General features: G+C 52.4%; 4 protein-coding genes across 14 annotated transcripts in view; all 4 read left to right on the plus strand.

The window, feature by feature from the left end:
* Positions 1-8,337, plus strand: part of LOC120950297 (cadherin-86C) — a 114,004-nt gene extending 105,667 nt beyond the window's left edge. For 6 of the 10 annotated variants that reach the window (XM_049609420.1, XM_049609447.1, XM_040368227.2 and 3 more), the window contains 4 exons: positions 842-926; positions 2,580-2,836; positions 3,618-3,954; positions 4,014-8,337. In XM_049609420.1, the coding sequence (XP_049465377.1) occupies positions 842-926; positions 2,580-2,836; positions 3,618-3,954; positions 4,014-6,533 (3,199 nt within the window). In that variant the 3' untranslated portion in view covers positions 6,534-8,337. Of the gene's footprint in view, positions 1-841; positions 927-2,579; positions 2,837-3,617; positions 3,955-4,013 lie in introns of those variants that run through there. The other 4 variants (XM_049609560.1, XM_040368296.2, XM_040368313.2 and 1 more) reach the window with 3 other exon arrangements.
* A 1,753-nt stretch (positions 8,338-10,090) lies between these two features.
* LOC120952083 (uveal autoantigen with coiled-coil domains and ankyrin repeats) lies at positions 10,091-13,062 on the plus strand. Its single transcript, XM_040371203.2, has 3 exons — positions 10,091-10,914; positions 10,993-11,338; positions 12,250-13,062. Exons 1-3 carry the CDS (start codon positions 10,305-10,307, stop codon positions 12,887-12,889), a joined length of 1,596 nt encoding a protein of 531 aa, XP_040227137.2. The 5' UTR covers positions 10,091-10,304; the 3' UTR covers positions 12,890-13,062.
* A 289-nt stretch (positions 13,063-13,351) lies between these two features.
* LOC120952092 (probable 4-coumarate--CoA ligase 1) lies at positions 13,352-15,518 on the plus strand. Its single transcript, XM_040371215.2, has 2 exons — positions 13,352-14,579; positions 14,657-15,518. Exons 1-2 carry the CDS (start codon positions 13,473-13,475, stop codon positions 15,224-15,226), a joined length of 1,677 nt encoding a protein of 558 aa, XP_040227149.2. The 5' UTR covers positions 13,352-13,472; the 3' UTR covers positions 15,227-15,518.
* Positions 15,519-15,616: 98 nt separating this feature from the next.
* LOC120952103 (nucleic acid dioxygenase ALKBH1) lies at positions 15,617-18,455 on the plus strand. Of its 2 annotated transcripts, none has more exons than XM_040371234.2 (4): positions 15,617-17,097; positions 17,148-17,311; positions 17,430-17,959; positions 18,058-18,455. In XM_040371234.2, the coding sequence occupies exons 2-4, from the start codon at positions 17,216-17,218 to the stop codon at positions 18,386-18,388; spliced, it is 957 nt and encodes a 318-aa protein (XP_040227168.2). In that variant the 5' UTR covers positions 15,617-17,097; positions 17,148-17,215; the 3' UTR covers positions 18,389-18,455. The 2 variants fall into 2 exon arrangements, with proteins under 2 accessions (XP_040227168.2, XP_040227159.2); XM_040371225.2 differs by having other exon boundaries at positions 17,163-17,311.
* The last annotated feature ends 759 nt before the right edge of the window (positions 18,456-19,214 follow it).

Below are 19,214 nucleotides of genomic sequence, written 5' to 3' on the forward strand. Positions count from 1 at the left end.
AGTACATTTGACTTACAGTAATAGTGAATAAACTCAAATTGTTTCACTTTTACGCTTATGTATTAAGATGATATAGACGATATTTCTGTGCTACATTTTCAACACTACCAATACTACCACATGTGCAACTACTACTACTAATACTACTACTACTGCTCTTAGTGTTACTGCTATCTATACCTCACTAATAATACAACTGACCTCACCGTATCACGTTAACTGCCAGGACGCTACTACTAACCTACTACCTCGTTGATTCGATCACAAACATGACATCAGGCTCACCGAAACCGAACAGGGTTAAAAAAAATACACCCTGTCCCATCATCCTACTCTTCCCCGAGCGGCTGTTTCCCTTCCAACAGTCTTTCCCCCCACCCCCCTCCGCCAATGATTTGTCCCCCATAGCAGTTTTAGTCCACTCTACCGTCATCAATAGCGCCATCTTTCGCCATACAAAAGAAGTACAAAGTACAAACAAAGCCCAAACAACAACTTCCCGTTTTTAATAGAGCATCTCGGGCGGACATTGCGCTCATCTCAACTTTCCAGCAGCATCATCACTGACTAAAACAATAATATGTTATATTTTTCGCATTCTCTCTTTCTCTCTCTTTCTCTCTCTCTCTCTCTTTCTCTCTTTTTCTATGTCTCTGTATCACTCTATTTTTCTATCACCGTCCTGAACCGAATGTACCCATCTCGATGTTATCGCTCTCTCCTCTATCTCCATCTTCATCTCGCAATCTCACCCCACTGTGTCTCTCTTACCCTCACTCTGTCTCTCTACCTGTCACCTGTCTCATTATCCAAACACCGTCTCTTGGTTTGTTTTTCTCAGCAAACGCATACTGCGCGTGAATAATATCGAAGATGATCTTGTTCATAGAAAGCAGGGACTTGGAAAGCAATCCAAATCTGTGCAGGTAGATTTCCTTGTTACCTTCAACCCCCTAGTAGCATTGCAGAGCTCACAGTCGTACACTGACCATCGCTCCTATCCTGCATTTCCTCCCCCCCCCTTCACTCCTCCTTGAAACACACCAGAAACCCTCACTATTTCCGTACCCGTAGCATCACTCTTAGTGTTCTCTCCCCTACCCCCTGCCCAGTTCGCACAGCACAGCGCACATCGAACAGCACACATACTGGCACACGAACGGGTACTATTACTGTTTCGGTTGGGAAAACGTTTTGAACTTTAACGCTTTTTTTTGCACACCACCAACAAGGGGACCATGTTCGCACGTTAGCACTTACCGTAACACTGAACCGACTCGACACGCAACTGTCATCTTGGCTCGATCTTGCGCGCTCGTTTACACCTTTCCTTACCACCTGTTTGCACGAGTTGTACATTTTCTGTTTGTTATTGCACACTGTTTTGTATAATTTTGTGTTGTTTTCATGCACACCTGTTTGAATGATTTGTTTGCTACAGTTTGCTTCACACTAAAAAGTGCTTACATAGTGTTACACAATTCATAGTTTTTTTGTTCTTGTTTGTATTGCCGTTTCCGAAAACTCACGCCAACAAAGCACTTGCACTAAATCGTGCAGATGACCGATTCACAGTACTAACGAACCGTGTAATAGCAAACGACAGCTGTCTGACTCATCGGTCCAAAAGCGACATCTACATGAATTTGCGCCAATGTGCATGCTTGTGCGCTGGCTGGTGTGTTTTTGTTTTGTTTGTTGTTTTGGTTTAATTTCGTTCTTGCATCCCTAGATCCAGTCCCGCCCACCGTATCTACTAAATACAGTTGCTTTTTTTTCCTTATTACCCTACCAATTTCCTTCCCGGTACCGTTTTAAAACTACACCTTCAAAATTAGCTTTACTGATGTGCCCGTTCTCACTGTTTGTTTTTACTTTTATTTTTTCCTTCCCTTCCTTTTTTTCTTCTTCTCGATCCTTTTTTTTTCTTTCGATACTTTCGATTTCTTTTCTTCATCTCCCCCCTTTGCATCCATTTTCTTTCACACACACTGTCATCGATCCAAACTCTTGCTTTTCCTCCCGCCATTCTCCCTGCTCACTCACTCCTGGCCAAACCGACCAAAACAATGACCGGGCCGCAAACGTTTGCAAAATAATTATTTGTGTGTTTCGTTTCGTTTCCTCCTTTTTTTCCCCCCTGTTTTCGATTTTTTTTTTAATTCGATTCCTAAACATTTCCTAAACAATTCCTGTCAATGTGTTCCGTCTTTTTCGCTCATTGTGCACTTGCAAATGGTACTGTTTACATGCAAAATTATGCAAAATTATCTCACGAAAAAAATCTCACAAACCTCTACAATGGATATGAATAAAATAATTAATTTTCAAAATTTTATAAAAAAATAAATACACACACACACACACTCTTTAAAACTCTTAAAAAAACACACACACGCATTTATGCTGACCTTCCACGCCCGCCAAAAAAAAACAACAACAACAACCAAACAAACCCAAATGGCCTTTCATTCAATGTCGTCACCATCTGCCTCACATCCTGCCTCCAACACCAAAACCAACCAATCAAAAAAAAAAAAAAAAAAACCACCAACAACCATCACCAACAACCATCGCAGGTCGCCGAGTGGATGGGACGGCGAGAAGCCTGGTCAGCAGCGAATCGATCGACCGATTCCCGTACCAAGCCGACGCATTGGGAGTACCGAGGGCGGCGCGACATTGGCAAAGGCACACTAGCGGCGGCCGGGGACGACGGGGGGGACGACCGGGACGGTGAGCCGGACCAGCGCGGGGACGAGAGCGGCACCGACGGCAATGAGCGGAAGCGGGCGAACGATGGCGGGAAGCTAGAGAAGCATACGGTTAAAATTAGGTCAGTAACCAGGGAGGGCCGAAATTGGATTTGTTTTTGTTTTTGTTTTGTTTCGGGGTACACCACCCCCGCCCCCCCCCCCCTCGCCAACCCGATTTTTCTGTTTTACTTTTTCCTGCGCGAGATGGGGTGGAAAGCAGTTGAGCATCCATGTCCCCTTTTTCCATTCGAACATCCCACCCGTCCACATCCAGAAAGAGTTAGTGAGAGCAAGCGACGAACCTGCCAACCGTTGTGTTGGAGCGAGTTTAGCTTTTTTTTTATTTTAATGTGCGGAACGTGTTGTTTCTAGTAGGCTTCAAGGAAAAGGCTACTGTTTGTGAAGATTTGAAAGGTCTCCAGGACCCGTTAGGCTTTAGTGTGCAAATTGTGCTGGCTTACTACTCAGCATGCTTGGACAGAACAACTGTAAAGAAACTACTGTAAAGCCTGTCTGACATCTCCTTCCCTTGCGTACTTCATTTCTAAACCCTCAACCTCCCCTTCCCTTCCCACCCTCCCTCTGCCTGTCCAGTATTTCAAGATTTGGAACATCCCACCCAAGATTTGGATGAAGCGTTTGTGTTAGCTTAGCTGGTGCCCGTACATAGTAGTGGTTTCGTAGTACTGTAGTAAAGGCGGATGGATGTAGTACGTAGTAGCAAAAAAAAAAAAAAAAACACACCCTTCTCGGCAGTCCGGATTGGCAAGCGCGCCGCTCTCGCGAGAGCAAAGGCAGAAGGAGATGTGCGCCAACATCCCCCCCCAGCACTAATCAGGCTCCGTTGTTCGTTCGTTGCAGGAGCGACATGAAGAGCAAATCGACCAAGGACGACACGCACATGCACCGGTCGCGCACGAACCTGCTGAACGCGGACCGGGACATGTACGTGGAGGACGTGGACGAGCACGATCCGGAGTACCAGTCGCTGAAGCGCATCCACCACCACCACCATCACCATCATGCTGGTGGCGGCGGCGGTGGTGGTGGGGGCGGCGGCGGCGGCGGCGGCGGCGGCAAACCGACCACGGACGATGCGCTGCCGATCGATGACGACTCGATGCGCCGGCACGAGATGGATCGGGGCAGCGATCTGAACTACGAGCGGCGCGGCAGCTTCAAACGGCAGGGACACGCGGTAAGCCTTGTACAGCATATCTGAAGGTTCGTTGTCTCACGTTGTGCTCTCCGCATTAGGCGGCTCCACAGCTGGTCGCGGACGACATTGAGCCGCGCGATCAGTACTTCATCAAGGACGGCAACGCGGAGATACTGCGGCTGATAACGCGCGGCCGCAACGAGGAGGAGAACATCTACGTCAACATACCGCAGCAGCAGCAGGCGCAGCAGCAGCAGCAGCGCGCTGGCGTGGCCGCCCAGCCCAACCAGCCGCAGTACATCATGGTGGACAACGGCGGCAAGGAGATACTGATGCGCCGGTACATCGAGGAGCAGGCGAACGGGAAGCAGATCATCCGCGAGCACTACCAGCTGCTGCCGGGCACGACCTTCATCCAGACCATCCCGAACGAGGTGCCGGTGCGGCGGGGCGAACACGTGACCGAGGTGAAGATCGGTGCGGGCGCGGGCCGCAGCAAGGACCCGGCGGCGGACGGGGACGGCGACCCGGGCCGGCTGAAGCCGACCGTCTCGACCCACTCGCTGATGCACCAGGAGCTGGAGCACTCGCTCAAGCAGCAGAACGCGCTGCTCCGCCAGATACTGCTCGAGAAGGAGAAGCTCGAGGAGCGGTACAACCAGTACGAGCAGGCGCTCGAGACCCAGAGCCTGCCGTGCCAGTCGATGGCGGTGGTGGTGGCCGCCACCCAGACCGACTGCGACACCGGCACGCAGACGGAGCCGATGCGCGGCGGCGGCGGCGGCGGCGGCGGCGCTGGGGGCTTCGGGGCCTCGGGCGGGTTCGGCCGGCGGCGCACCAAGAGCGAGAACGACGACTCGCTGTCGGAGGACGAGTACGAGTACGTGCGGTACAGCCCGCCGGACAGCCCGGACGGTGTGTACCTGATCAAGCGCCGGCGGCACCGCAAAAAGACGCTGAAGCACCGCACCGGCGGCAAGGGCGGGCTGGGCGGCGGCAGCGGCGAGTACAGCGGTGGCGAGTCGACCGGCGAGCGCAAGTCGAACCGGCGCATCATCGTGGTCGAGTCGGTGAAGCGCAAAATCCGCACCCCGATCCAGGAGGAGGAGGACGAGCTGCACCACGGGCGCGAGCTGCGCCGGGAGGGACCGGGCGGCGGTGGGCACCGGCGGGGTGGGCAGGAAACGCGCACCAGCATACTGCGCCGCAAGCGCAACGAGGAGCTGTCGCGCAACGGCAAGGAGCCCGGGAAGGAGCAGCGGCTCAAGCGGGACGTGCTGATGGAAATCTCCGACTCGCTGCACGGGCCGGAGCAGCGGGGCCGGCGGGGCGGGGGTAACGGGGGCAATGGTGCGCCCGGGGCGGACGGGCGGCGCAAGAAGGTGTACCGCAAGAACGTCAAGTACTACGAGGACTCGGACGGCTCGGAGAAGGAGGTGGTGGTGCAGAAGAACTACTTCTCCGCGGACAGCCTGGACGAGATGGCGTCCGACGTGGAGGACTACCGGTACTCGGTGACGAAGACGTCCAAGTCGGTGACGGTGTCGCCGAAGGCGTCGGTCGAGCAGCGGGTTTCGCGGCGCGACGACAAGACCGAAACGACCACGACCCGCATCCGGCTGACGACGTCCGAGTCGCCGAGCCGCCGGCAGGCGGCTGGGACGGGCGGTTCGGGGGCAATGGCGGGCTCGCAGGGCCCGAAGGGGCCCGCCCCCAAGCCGCCCCGCCTGAGCAAATCGGTGTCGAAGGAGGAGGACCTCAACGAACCGGGGGGCGGCGGCGGCGGTGGCGGCGGTGGCGGCGAGGGACAGCAGCACGGGGTCAACCCGAAGTACATGGACTGGTACTACAACCTCAGCAAGGAGGGCGACTCGCTCGAGAAGCGGGACGGGCGCAAGAGGGACCGGGAGCCGGCCGGCGGGACGACGCTGCTCACCACCACGACCACCAGCTCGACCACCACCATCACGACCGGCGGCAGCCGCCGGAAGGGCGAGGGGGAGCCAGCCGCGGCCGCACCGGCCCCACCGGCCAAGGGCAAGCCGGAGCCGGCGCCCCGCACCAGCCCACCGAAGGAGGCCCGCCTGCTCAAGGAAGACATACAGCACGCGCGCAAGGTCGCCCAGTCCCAGCAGCAGCAGCAGCAGCAGCAGCAGCAGCAGCAGCAGCAGCAGGAGGCGGGCGGCAGCCACCCGCTGCTCCAGCACTCCGAGCACCGGTTCGAGGCGGAGTACGGGACCGGGCCGCCGGTCGTGCCGGCCCCGCCGGACAAGCTGCCCCACTACCTCTACCCCGAGACGCCACCGATCGTGAGCCGCGACAACAAGGTGCAGATCAAGATCGTCGACCAGTCGGCGGCGGCGACGGCGGCCCCCGGGGCGAAGTCGAACGGTGCCGGCGGCGGCGGCGGCGGCGGCACCAGCACCAAGAACGCGAAAACGCTCAACGTGTCCACGCTGGAGGACGATCACGATTCGGGCATCGCGATGAACTCGCTGCTCCACACCAAGGGCAAGCGGAACAAGATCGCGGACAAGAAGAGCATCTTCACCATCGCGTACGACGACGTGCGCATCCGGCAGATCCGGTCCGAGAGCGACACGCCCCCGTTCTCCTAACGGCGGGCGGGCAGCCTCCGGCGGCAGCGCCCGAAACCGTCCAGTGACTAGGCGCGCCGCAGTACAAAACACAACACCGGACGCAGCAGCAGCGGATCTAAGGCCCCTGTCACTACAGCGCTATGGTGTTCTAACAGTCCTCGGAGCCGCCTTAGTCTGCGTACCGTTAAAGCCGCCATTTGCAGACGCGGCACACCAGTTTCCAACTGCCATATTCTAGCAGTGTGTTCCGGGCGGCAATGCGCACCATAATCGAGCAGCAGTAGTAGTATTTGTAGTGGTAGTAGTAGCAGTAGTAGTAGTCGTCGTCGTAGCAGCAGTAGTGGTAGCAATCGTTCGTTTGAAGATCGCACTGATGCTCTTGTGCCGGATCGTTGTGATCGCGCGCGCCGCAATTTGTTAGGTTAGGTTTTTTAGTGATTCCCCCCCCACACACACACACACACACATTCACACATACAACCGTGCATCGCTCTTTCGGGTCATCCCGGAACGTCGCCCGTCATTCGTGCGATTAGAAAGGTTAAGGTTTGTTAGGTTTACGAACTCCATTGGAGTCTGTTAGGTAGCACCTTGGTAGTAGTGCCTTTGTGTATAGTAGCTCAGTCAACCTTCCAGATTACGTTAAACGGACGGGAAGTAGTGGCAGCCGCAGCACGTGTGTTTCATGTGATCCCCTACTTCGCCGTACCGTGTAGCCTAAGTTAATTCGTGCTTTGATGCGTTCCTTATATGCGTATATTGTAAAAAGATACAGAGAGAGAGAGGGATGGAGAAGGGAGAGAGAGATAGATAGAGATAGAGAGAGAGAATGTAGGAAGAGTTTAAAGTTGTACATTTTTTTTGGTTAGTGTATTAGTAGTTTCGCCTTTCGCACTATTCTTTACTTGTTCCTCGCCACCTTTCGCCTACTGTCACCACGCAAAAATGTGTTGAAAGACTTATGCCGGATTCATGAACAGAACAGGCTTTCCGTCCACCTGTTTCAGTCGCTGATGCGCAACCCATTTTTCTGTTCTGTTCCACAGCGAAATGTAAATAGCCAGAATGCACGAAACGACGGCGATTGGCGTGTGCATGCGAGAGTGCGTGTGTGTGTCTGTGTGGGTGAGTGAGTATTGGGAGTAGCTGGAGCAGATCAACGCCATCATGTAGACACTGTCGATAGAAGAGGAAGGAGATAACTAAATGGATAATAGCGATATGTTAGGGATTACGGTTTTTGATCATGTTTAGTGAACTGGTTCCAATGTCCGATGGAGGTTGCCACCGTGCAGCTGGAAGAAGGCGATTAACGTGACCATCACGAATGTGGTACTCCGTACTGCATCGAAGTGGGCTCAGCGTGCAAGGCTGCATGGGAAGGATTACAGCAAAACAGCCACTGACACGGCATTTTCAAGAAATGGGGTTCTTCCAGCTCGGCAGGTAAATGGCAAAGTAGTAGTGCTGTCATTAGTAGGCCCTAGGCACGGAAACGGTTTAGCGATCATCTTGTTAGCAAGGAACTGTAGACACTTAGCAATTAGATAACTACTACTTCCTCCACACAATGTAGAGATAAAGGCAAGCAGAATTTGATAGCGAGAAAGAGATAGAGAGTGAGAGAGAGAGAGAGAAAGAGAGAGAGAGAGAGAGAGAGGAGAGAGAAAAATACGATACCTTACGTAGGTACGCAGAAAGGAAAGGTACAAGAATAGGTGAGCTAGTTTTATGCGATGATTCTGTAAGGCGGACAGATTTCTGGCAGGGGATTGAATGCGACAAATATCAAATAAAGAAAAATGTCTATTTTTTACACAAACTACACGAAAATTTTCTTACCGTTGAGGTAGTTGGGAAATACCGATTTGATTCTGTCTGTTCTTTCGAGGTTATCATTGGAACCGTTCTTGGTTCCTAAAAGTCCGGCTCTTTGAAATTGTTGCTCATTTGCTTCATTTAATTTGCTACCAAATCACTGCTAACTTCGTGTTGAAATATATCACATTATAATTTTAATGTAAACTATCAGTACTGTCTACCTGTTAACCATTTCGACATTTGTTTTGAGGTATTCAGCCGTATCGGGGAGCTCGTACGTTCCCGGGAACGTTCGCCGCGACGCTCATTTTCACTCATTTCATAGCCCTCTATGATCAAAAATTAGAAAACCGTCTAGGTTTCGTTCTGCCTAATCTAGCGGTACAACCCTGTCCACTCATGAGCGACGAACGTTCTTCGACGAACGAGCTCCCCGATACGGCCGATTCTACCCATGAACTACCCATGATTTTTCGATCACGGTTGTAGTGCCAAAGAAGAAGCCAAGCCTGCGTTTGCTACGAGGAGACGGTCCCTATTAGGCTTAAACCCATGGCGGGCTTGTTATTCAGCCGTACCGGCGAACTCGTTCGACGAGAAACATTCGTCGCTCATGAGTGGACAGGGTTGTACCACTAGGTTGGCCAGAGTAAAATCTATACGATTTTCTAATTTTTTATCTAGAGGGCTATGAATTGAGTGAAAATGAGCGTCGCGGCGAACGTTCCCAGGAACGAACGAGTTCGCCGGTATGGCTGATTAAGACATACGAGTTGACGACTGTTCCACGGGACTGTCCTATTGTGGGACTGTGCTACTTTATTGCCAGGGTTGTTTTGTGGCAGTCATACACATTCGTCCAGTTTGTGATCTGTTTTCCTAGACCTGTGAAGCTTAACCCTGTAGAAGCAAGTAAAAATAAAAGGAAATACAGTGGAGCGCCGTTTATCCGGGTACCTTTTATCCGGCTTTTCGTTTATCCGTGCTGTTTAGAAATGACAATTCAATACAAAAGTGACATTGCGTTATGAGGAGGATATTTGAAAAAGCAGTTATAAGAGCACATTGTCATAACAAAAAACACTATAATTCATGGCAAATTTTGAATATTCTCTTCGAAAAAACATGAAGTTCATAAAAAACTGGGTTATTATTATCAAAAAATAAGAAAAATTTTCAAAACATAATCAGAAATTGGTGATAAAACATCATTTGACTCATTATCTGTGTTATTCGCTTATCCGGGCAAGGTCAAGTCCCGAACAAGGATAATGTATTTAGAAGGTTGATTTTTATCGCTTTTGCTGGGCGACATTGTGGGGGACATCTGTCACTCTCTGCATACAAATTTCATTACCCCGCACCAGCCCTCCCCGATTTTTGTACCGGAGCCCCCGGAAGAGAAATGTCAAGTCGAGAAATGTCATTTTGCTCTAAACAACTTAACCTTGTCATTTATTACACCTTGGTCCCGAAAAGCCCGGATAAACGGCGCTCTTCTGTAAATATCCAAGGCATGCGTGTGACATTGTTCGTACATGACAGTACATTTCGTGCTCGAATCTTTGATGTTGGATTTTGGAGACAAAATAACTCCATTGGAGCTAAAGCCTCTCAAAACTTTACCAAAAACAACATTTCGCTGTTGAATCACACGCAAACTCATAAACTGCTCGAACACACCTTGTTTTGTTTACATCCTTATGACGCGTCTACCGCTACGTCGTGTAGTCAGTGCTGCATCGCCGTCACTCTCCAACTGTCAGTGCCGCGACTGTCAAACAACGGTCACATATTCGCCTTTGTACACCTATCGCCAATCAAACGGTCAAACGAAACGAAAAGTAGCAACGGAAAACCAACGTACGATTCCGCCCAAAGGTTTGTGCCTTCTACTGGGGGGAGAAAAAGGGTAACGCGGCGAAAACAAATCAAGTGCCGGGTCGTTCCGTTCCACCGTGCTGCGCGATGGACAGGCTCAAGGCAGAGAACGAGGAGCTGCGGCAGGAGCTGTACACGGTGAAGAAAAAGCTGCAGGTAGCCAAGCAGATCAGCACCGATCTGTCCGACGAGCTGGAACAGCAAGTGGCCAAATCGAACCGGCAGCTGGAACAAATGCGCACCGAGCACGCGACCCAGCTGAAGGCACAGGAGGCGCAAATAGAGCAGCTGAGCAAAGAGCTCGCAGCGCAACGCTCCGAGCCGCCGCAGCAGTGCCCGCCCGCGGACGGGCCCGTCCCCGAGCACATCGAGGAAACGCTCCGGATGGTGCAGGAAAAGTCGCTGCGCGCCAAGCAGGACTGGGAGGAGGACGAGCTGCAGTATCAGTCGGAAATCGTGCAGCTGCAGCAGAAGCTGACAACGGCCGACCGGAAGCTCACCGGTGCGCTGACCAACATTGCCGAGCTGAGCGAGGAGATCGAGCTGCTGCGGGAGCAGCTCGCGTCCAAGAAGGGCAACCTGGAGATCAAAGCGCAGGAGGCGGAGGAGCTGCGCGACCTGCTCGAAGCGACCCAGCAGCAGAACGGCATGCTGGCGGCGGAGCTGGCCGGTTTGCGCTCCAACTCGAACAGTGCACGTGAGTGTGAAGCGCTCGATCGCTTCAGTTCGGCCCTGCAACTGTGCCTAATATTTCTCTTTCTCTCTTTCGCTGTAGTTGAGAAGGGAAATTCCTTGTTCCGGGAGGTGGCCGATCAGCGCAAACAGCTCATGCACAGGTACACCCAGCTGAAGCAGCGCTTCTTTCAACTTAAGAGCGAGCACGAAGACTGCCCGCGAGAGATCCGCACGCTCCGTATGGCGCAGCGCGAGTCCCAGACGCAGTACGAGCGGTGCGTCAAGCTGGTCCGGTCGGCGGAGTACTACAACGTGCAGGCGCTCCACGAGCAGATCAAGGATCTGACCGAGCAGCTGGCCCGGGCGGATCGGCGGGTGCGCCACCTGGAACACGAGATGGCCTCCAATAGCTTTGCATGGGTAAACGTACTCGTCGAGTACTATACGTAAGTTATCGTTTTCTTTCTAGCATTTGTTTGCATTTGCTGTTATTTTAATTATAATTTTAATCATATCAATTCGGCCAGTCTGTAAAATTTTGTTAAATATTTTTAGCGATCCAGTCGAGTCGAAAAATTTGACCCAATTGCTCTATGAAATATGCTTATTGTTTTAGAAGTCTGGTAGGAACAATCAATCGAGACGGTGCGATGAAATTGCAGTAAGCGTCAAATTGCCACACCAACTCTCGGGGATGGCTTTAAAATACGCTTTCAAAATACGGCTTTCAAAACATCAAAACTAAAGCTTTTTCGGCACTTTCAAAACTAAAGATTTCTCAGCGATTTAATTCAGAGAATCTATTGCAATATAATGTCATTGGTTGGAATGACTCTTCTAGTTGACACCTTTCTATGGAAACCTCAATGCCGCGTATAGAATCGAGTTGGAAAAGGCCTTTTTTCCTTAGCAACTCTATACAACTCCAATTATTCGATTCATACAAAGGTTCACATCGATTTGATGCAAGCTTAGTCCGCGTTCGGATATTCAAATCTTTTAACGGATTAACGGACGTCTATCTAAACACGTCGAAGCTTAATTTATCGTCCAGTTTTGCATACATCAACAGCAAATGTATTATCTCACTATATTCCTTCATTATCATTATCATCCAGGCTTGTTCTCTGGCTTGTTGACTGTAATTTTGATACAAAATAAGGTTCAGGCCCTGCTAAAACGGATTCAGTTCATTCACAACTGAACAGCTATTCAATTTGAAGTTTCACTCTCGTTTGTCTAACGATTCTAGTGGCACCAAAAATGTATCAATTTATTGCCGAAGCTTTTTAGTTTCCTGGTTCCTAAGTACTAAAACTGATTTTCGCTTTGTTTTTTGTTTTATTGTTTTACACAGAAAAGAAATGGATACACTAAAAAGCTCGCTCTACTCCTACCAGCACAAGCACCGCCAAGCGATGGACATGCAGGAGGATGCGGTAAAGGAGGCATGGAAGTGGCGGCTGGAAGCACAGCGGATGAGGCTGAAAATGCTGCAGATCGAAGTGCCGCCGGCCCCGGCTGACATGACCGAAGGCGCCGGTTCGCCGACCTCCGACACAACGCTTGTGCCGCCGGCCCCGGCTGACATGACCGAAGGCGCCGGTTCGCCGACCTCCGACACAACGCTAGTGCCGCAGAGGGAGGTGCCGGACAGGGACGAACAGAGAGAAGGCAGCCCCAAGGATACGGTGGCACCGGAAACGGTCTCGGAAGAAAATAAATCCCACGATGTCACCGTCATCTGCAACGAAAAGGCTGACGAAAGTGGCGCCAAGACGATCACCACCACCACCACCAAGCCGCCCATGAAGGAGGAGGTTGCCGGCGCGATGCCGCTGCAGGAAAGGAACGTAAACCAGCTGGTGATGAAGATAGTGCCCTTCAAGTGTTACAAACTTAGCGACCTTATCGCGAAGCAGAAGGAAGAAACGGACAATGTTTCGCCACCGGAAGCAAAGCACGCAGCGGGAGAGGGAGTCGATGGGGGGAAGTAGGTTAGTGCAAATGCCTTCGGTGCTGCGCTGTGCTGCAGAGACAAGGCAGTAGGTTTTGTTGTTGCCATCGTTCGTACCACATTGCATCTGTTAATTGTCATATCATTTTAATGTTTAGAAATAAATTTTAAAGAAGGCGCCCTTCGAGTCAGCTCGGGTTTATGCCTGCCTAATAGAGGAGTTCCAATATCACTTTGCCGTTAGGAAGAGGTAGGAGGCTTTCGATTAGGATTAGTGAACGTCATAAATAGCTTTCGAAGAAAGTAAACGAAGTACAATTTGCCATGTAAACGTTCAATCAATAGCTCAAGCTGGTAGTTGGATAGAGTAAATCATATTAAAAGGGACAGGCTGTTACAACGTGTCTCCCCTCGTGCAGCATGATTCGAAAGCGGCTTCACGCTCATATCTCTCGGCGCACTCGAAGCGACAAAAGCCTGTTTGGCAACAATAGAGCCAGACGGGTGCGCGATAACAAGAGTGGCCAGATGCCACCAGTGTAAAGTGGCACTCGCTCTCCCTCTCTGTGCCCGCGCTTAAGCGCCCAGCCCGACAGTTACCTGTTCCACGCCCGTGCGTAAGCATGGCGACCCAGTACGATCCGGCTGCCGGCTGCTGGCGCGGCCCGGACCGACCGCCCGTGCTGAATCCGGCCGCCAACCTCGGCCAGGTGCTGCTGAACGTGCTGGAGCGGGCGGGCCCGAAACCGGCCCAGCTGAACGGTGACACCGGGTACGCGATGAGCGGGGACGAGCTGCGCCGTCGCGCGGTCCGCTTCGCCAGGCGGCTGATCGGCCCCGACCGCTGCCAGCAGGGCGACGTGGTGGCGCTGATGGCGCGCAACTCCGACGACGTGGCGCCGGTCGTGCTCGGTTGCTTCCTGGCCGGCGTAACGGTCAGCACGCTCGATCCGTCGTTCGGCGTGGAGGAGGTGGAGCACCTGCTGCGCCTGACCCGGCCCCGCAACGTGATAGCGGATGCGGACGCGCTGCCGGTCGTCTACGAAGCAGCCGGGCGGATCGGCCTACTGCTCGCGGCCCAGCCGTACGTGCTGCTCGGTGAGCCATCGGCCCAGTGTCTGCCCGTGGCCGACGTGACCGCGGTCGAGACGGACGATGAGGACGGGTTCGTGCCCGCCTACCGGGGCGATTCGGCCGCGCTGACGGCCGTTATTGTGTGCTCGTCCGGCACGACCGGTCTGCCGAAGGCCGTTCGTATCTCGCACGCCCAGCTGATCGGACCGTACCAGCGCATCAGCCAGCTCGATCGCCGCGACACGATCCTGTGCTTCAGCACGCTCTACTGGATCTCCGGCTGGCAGATGCTGATGACCGGTCTGCTGAACGGGATCCGGCGCGTCATCACGACCCGGCCGGCCACGCCGCAGCTTGCGATCGAGCTGTGCAATCGGCACCAGGTGACGCTGCTGCTCGTGACGCCCACGATGGCAACCGACATTGTGCGCACGCTGGAGGCCTCCGCCGAACGGTTGCCCTCGATCAAGCTGTTCGCCGTCGGCGGCAGCACGGTGTCGAAGCGGCTGCGGGAGGACATCAATCAGCGCGTCCTGGTGGCTGGCAGGGGTCGGTCGCTCGTCGGGTACGGCACCAGCGAGACGGGCAACATCGCCTACGAGCTGCTGGTCCGTGACGATTCCGTTGGCTTTCTGCTGCCCGGTGTAACGGCGAAGGTAAGTGTGTGATGGTGTGTGTGTGTGTGTGTGTGTGTGTTATCATGTCCAATCTAATGCCACTCCACTCGTTACAGATCACAGCGGAGGATGGCCGACCGCTCGGTCCCAACGAAACGGGCGAACTGCTTGTCCGGCCGGCGCACCCCTTCCTCGGGTACCACGGTGACGTGCCGGCGACCGAGGCCACCCTGGCCGCGGACGGGTACGTGCGGACCGGCGACATTGCGCGCTTCGACGCGGACGGCTACCTCTATCTGGTGGACCGCAAGCGGGAAATCTTCAAGTACGACGGGTTCCAGATCGCCCCGACCGAGCTGGAGGACACGATCGCGGAGCTGCCGGGCGTCCGGTACGTGGCCGTCGTCGGGTTGCCCGATCCGGCCCGGCCGTACAACGAGCTGGCCACGGCGCTGGTCGTGCGCGAACCGTACGAATCGGCGAGCGCCCCGACCGAACGGCAGGTGGTCGAGCACTGTGCCCGCACGCCGGACGGGCGGGCTCGGCCGGCCCACAAGTGGCTGCGCGGGGGCGTCATCTTTGTCGACCAGCTGCCGATGACGGCGAGCGGGAAGGTGAGGCGGGCGGCGGCCAAGCAGCTCGCCGCAAGCCGGTGGAATCCAAGCGGACCGCCCCCGTCCGGCTAGAGAGGTGACCGGCGTGGAATGTGTGGAAGGGTTTAGTGGACGATACGGTACAACCACTTCAAAAATAGGTTGATAGGGAATGGCGGAGGAGGGGGGGGGGGATTGGGACAGAGGGTGGTTCGTAGCTATCTTATCGATTGAGATGGAATGATGCAACGACATAAACTTGATACAGCGCTTTCCCATAGTTTTTGTTTTTGTTTTCTTTTCCAGGGATTTTAGAATGCACTAGTTGATTTGGCCAGGTTACAATGCAGCGCAAATAAATTTCAAAGAGCCCTTTTACACTTAAGAGTACGCCGAAATTAATGGCCTCATAACCCAATTGAAATGAGATACTTATGACGACCTCTTAAGCGACCTTAAACCAAAACCAAACCCCCTTACTAGTCCTGACACCAATCCATTACATATTCTGGCTCAAGCACGGCGCATGACCGGCAGTAGGCAGCAGGTCCTGGATTTGAAACTGAGCCTATACCGATCCTGAAACCGATACTGAACATACACCGGTTCAGGCATCAATACTGGTCATACTGGTCCAAGAATTGATTTTGAACCCATACCTGTACTGGAACATATCAAGAATTAATTCCGGTCTTGGAACCGATCATGTACCCATACTGACCCTGACACTGATCATGAATCCCAACTGGTCCTGGAATTAATGCTGTACAGCTCCTGCAACCTGTCATGAACCTGTGCCGTTCCTGGAACCGATCATGAACCCATACTGCTTCTGGTATCTAACATGAACTCATACCGGCCCTGGTACTGATACTGAACCCATATCGGTTCTGGAACTGCTCATGAACCCATACCGGCCCTAGAACCTATCATGAACCGATACTGGTCCCGGAACCTATCATGAATCCATACCGGTCCTAGAACCAATCATGAACCCATACAGCTCCTGAAACCTATCATGAATCCGTACCTGCCCTGGAACCTATCATGAACACACCTGCCCTAGAACCTGTCATGAACCCCAACCGGCCCTGGAACCAACCATGAGTCCATACTGGTCCTGGAGCCGATCATGAATCAATAAACGTCCTGAAACTAAAAATAAACCTATAAAGGACCTGGAACTGACTATGAACCCGGTCTGATCCGGAAATAGCTCCCGATTATAATTAGTATCAAAAACAATACCGGGAACTGTTCTGGATTCGGATTTGGACCGATACTTGGAATTAGGTCCGAGTCTGGAACCGATACAATTCCAGTTCCAGTCGACAAACCATACCGAATGGAAACTGTGCAACATATGAATAGTGTGGGAAACAGCGTACGAACTTTAGTAGAATGTGTGTTGTGAACCTGGATTTCCTATTTTTCTATGCAAACGTAGAATCGGCATGGGAGGAGCTAGCAGATAAAAAAAAAAGTCAAATCAATTTCGGTTACTTTTTGAAATGGAAACGCATGGAGCGCCGGTAAAACCAACGGCAAATCGAATGTAAAGTTACTATAAAAAGAAGCTATAAAATGTTTATATCTCGCTACAATCAAACGATGTGAACGGGCACCAACCGTAAAGTGCAATAATGCACTTTCAAATGTTTTCAAATATGAATTAAAAACTGCGGATGCATGCATGCCCACTGCGGAGAGAATTTATTTCCTCTTTCGTAATAAATCGCTCACTGAAAATAATACAAGGAAGCTAAACTAAACATCAGCGCACAGCGAGCAAGCACACACTTTTGGAACGCACTGTGACCGGGCCAGCTGTCAATTTGTGCGCATCGAATGTAAACAAACAAACCGGTGTGCGGGTGTTTTGGTTCGGTCCGGCAGCACAGTCGTGCCAGGTAACTGAAAAGACATGCGGTGCTAAAACTTAATACTAGATTGTGATTGCTCAGGTGATTTGTTCTACGAATAGTTGGATGATCAAGCGCAACAAGTAATTAAGGTTTTTCTTTTGCAGCATTGTGATATGAAACGATTAACGAAACGTTCAGCCAAAGAGTATGCAAAGCCATGTTCCAAACAGCCTTCAAGTACTACAAGTCGAGAAATCCGCCACCTTCGTTCGAGGATGTGCTGCTGATCGGTAGCGACCATCCAAACCTGAAGGTAAGGGTTCGGTCCCCACTTTCTCTTAATACATGCGGAAGACGCGTCCAACACATTCAGGAAACGGTTCCAACACAATGCACCGAAAGTAATTGGTATGGTTTTTCTTTCCCCGCAGCCAGTACGGTTGGGCAACATCGATGGGCAATGTTTCACGGGCCTGCTGTCACCGAGCGAATGGAAGGTGCACGAACTGACCAGCCGTCCCGGGCTGCTCGTCGTGGCCAATCCGTTCACTGCCGAGGCACAGCGGCAGTGGATGACGCGTAGCTTGGCCGATTATCCGACCCCTCCCAACACCACCAACCAGAGCGGCGTGGGCCAGCTGGCGCGGGACGCTGTCGGCAGCTGGTGGGAGCAGCTGCAAACCATACCGACCCCGGCCGAGCGACGCAAGTTCGCCAAAAGTTTGCGCTGGGCCACGCTGGGCTATCAGTACGATTGGACAAACAAGCTGTACGACGAGGCACGGCGCGAACCGTTCCCATGCGAGCTCGGTGCGCTGGTCCGGTACGTCGCGACCACCCTCGGCTACGATCGCTTCTCGCCGGAGGCGGCCATCGTGAACTACTATCCGGCCGGGGCGACACTAGCCGGCCACACGGACCACTCGGAGGACGATCAAACGGCGCCTCTGTTTTCGTTCAGGTAGCGGCGGGATAGGGTTGAGCTGGCTGGCTGCAACACACACGTTCACTAAAGCGTTCTTTTTGCCCCCCCCCCCCCCTCTCCCTTTTTTGCTTCAGCTTCGGCCAGCCGGCAGTGTTTCTGATCGGCGGCACTAGCCGGGAGGAGCACCCGGACGCCCTGCTGCTGCGGAGCGGCGACATCGTCGTTATGACGGGGGCGAGCCGGCTGTGCTATCATGCGGTGCCGCGCGTTTGTATCGACGCGGAGCTGCCCGAGGGCCTGGGCTGCAGTGCGGCACGGTGGGCAGTGTTGGATGCGGAGCGGCCGGGCGCGGTGCAGTGGGGCGCTGCCGTCGAGGAGTACATGCAGCACAGTCGCATCAACATAAACGTTCGGCAAGTGTTGCGGGAAAACCAACAGACGCTGCAGCGGTCCGGGTTGGGCTGAGCAGTGGGAGAGCTGTAAAAGTGTGTGTGTGTGTTAAAATGCTATAAATGTATTGGTAATGAGCCGATCAAGTAGTATCGATTGCTTTTACGATAATCTCACACGCTTGCCGGGCAAGACGAGCCGATCGATTAGGAGTTTCTTTTAAGATGGGAAAGGTAGTTTTTTGCGCTACAGAGAGCTCAGAAGAGATTAGGTAACATCGGCCAGCGTGAAAAAATGCAATTACCTGTTAACGAACAACTTCGGCATTGCATAGATAACAATTACAGTAAGAAAGCCAAAACGTAAGGTTTCTAAAACCCGTAACTTCGGATCGAAGTTGTTTTTAAATCAAAACATGTTTCAAATCGTTTAAAAGCTAGACGTATGAAATGAACTCCTTTCATTTACGCGAACCTTGAACCTGTTACCTTGGACCGCACCTGTAACGCGATGAAAATAATGCATTAGAAACTGTTAGAAAAGCGTTAAACTATCAGAATGGATCAAATTAGGTTAAATGTTAGCTTAATTAGAATATACAACCTTTCTTCAATAGAAAATATTAAAATCTGCTATCTGTTTGTCTGGGCTGCTGCCTCAGTGCATGGTGGCCGAAGGACCAAAGATTATTTTTTTAAATCTTTTTTCGAAGTCCTGCAGAGTCGCTATCCGGCCAGTGGGCATCCATTCCCACTTAGGTTATTATAGGTGCGTTTTTGCGTCGTTTGAAGCGGTACGAAGCAGGGTGAGCTCGGTAATCGTTGAATCTGAAACTGGTTTACTACTGTTAGCAAAAAATCGAGTAACATCTTTTTTTTAAATTGTACAATCAAACTATCCT

Source organism: Anopheles coluzzii, chromosome X (assembly GCF_943734685.1).
Source record: "Anopheles coluzzii chromosome X, AcolN3, whole genome shotgun sequence".
NCBI lineage: Eukaryota > Metazoa > Arthropoda > Insecta > Diptera > Culicidae > Anopheles > Anopheles coluzzii.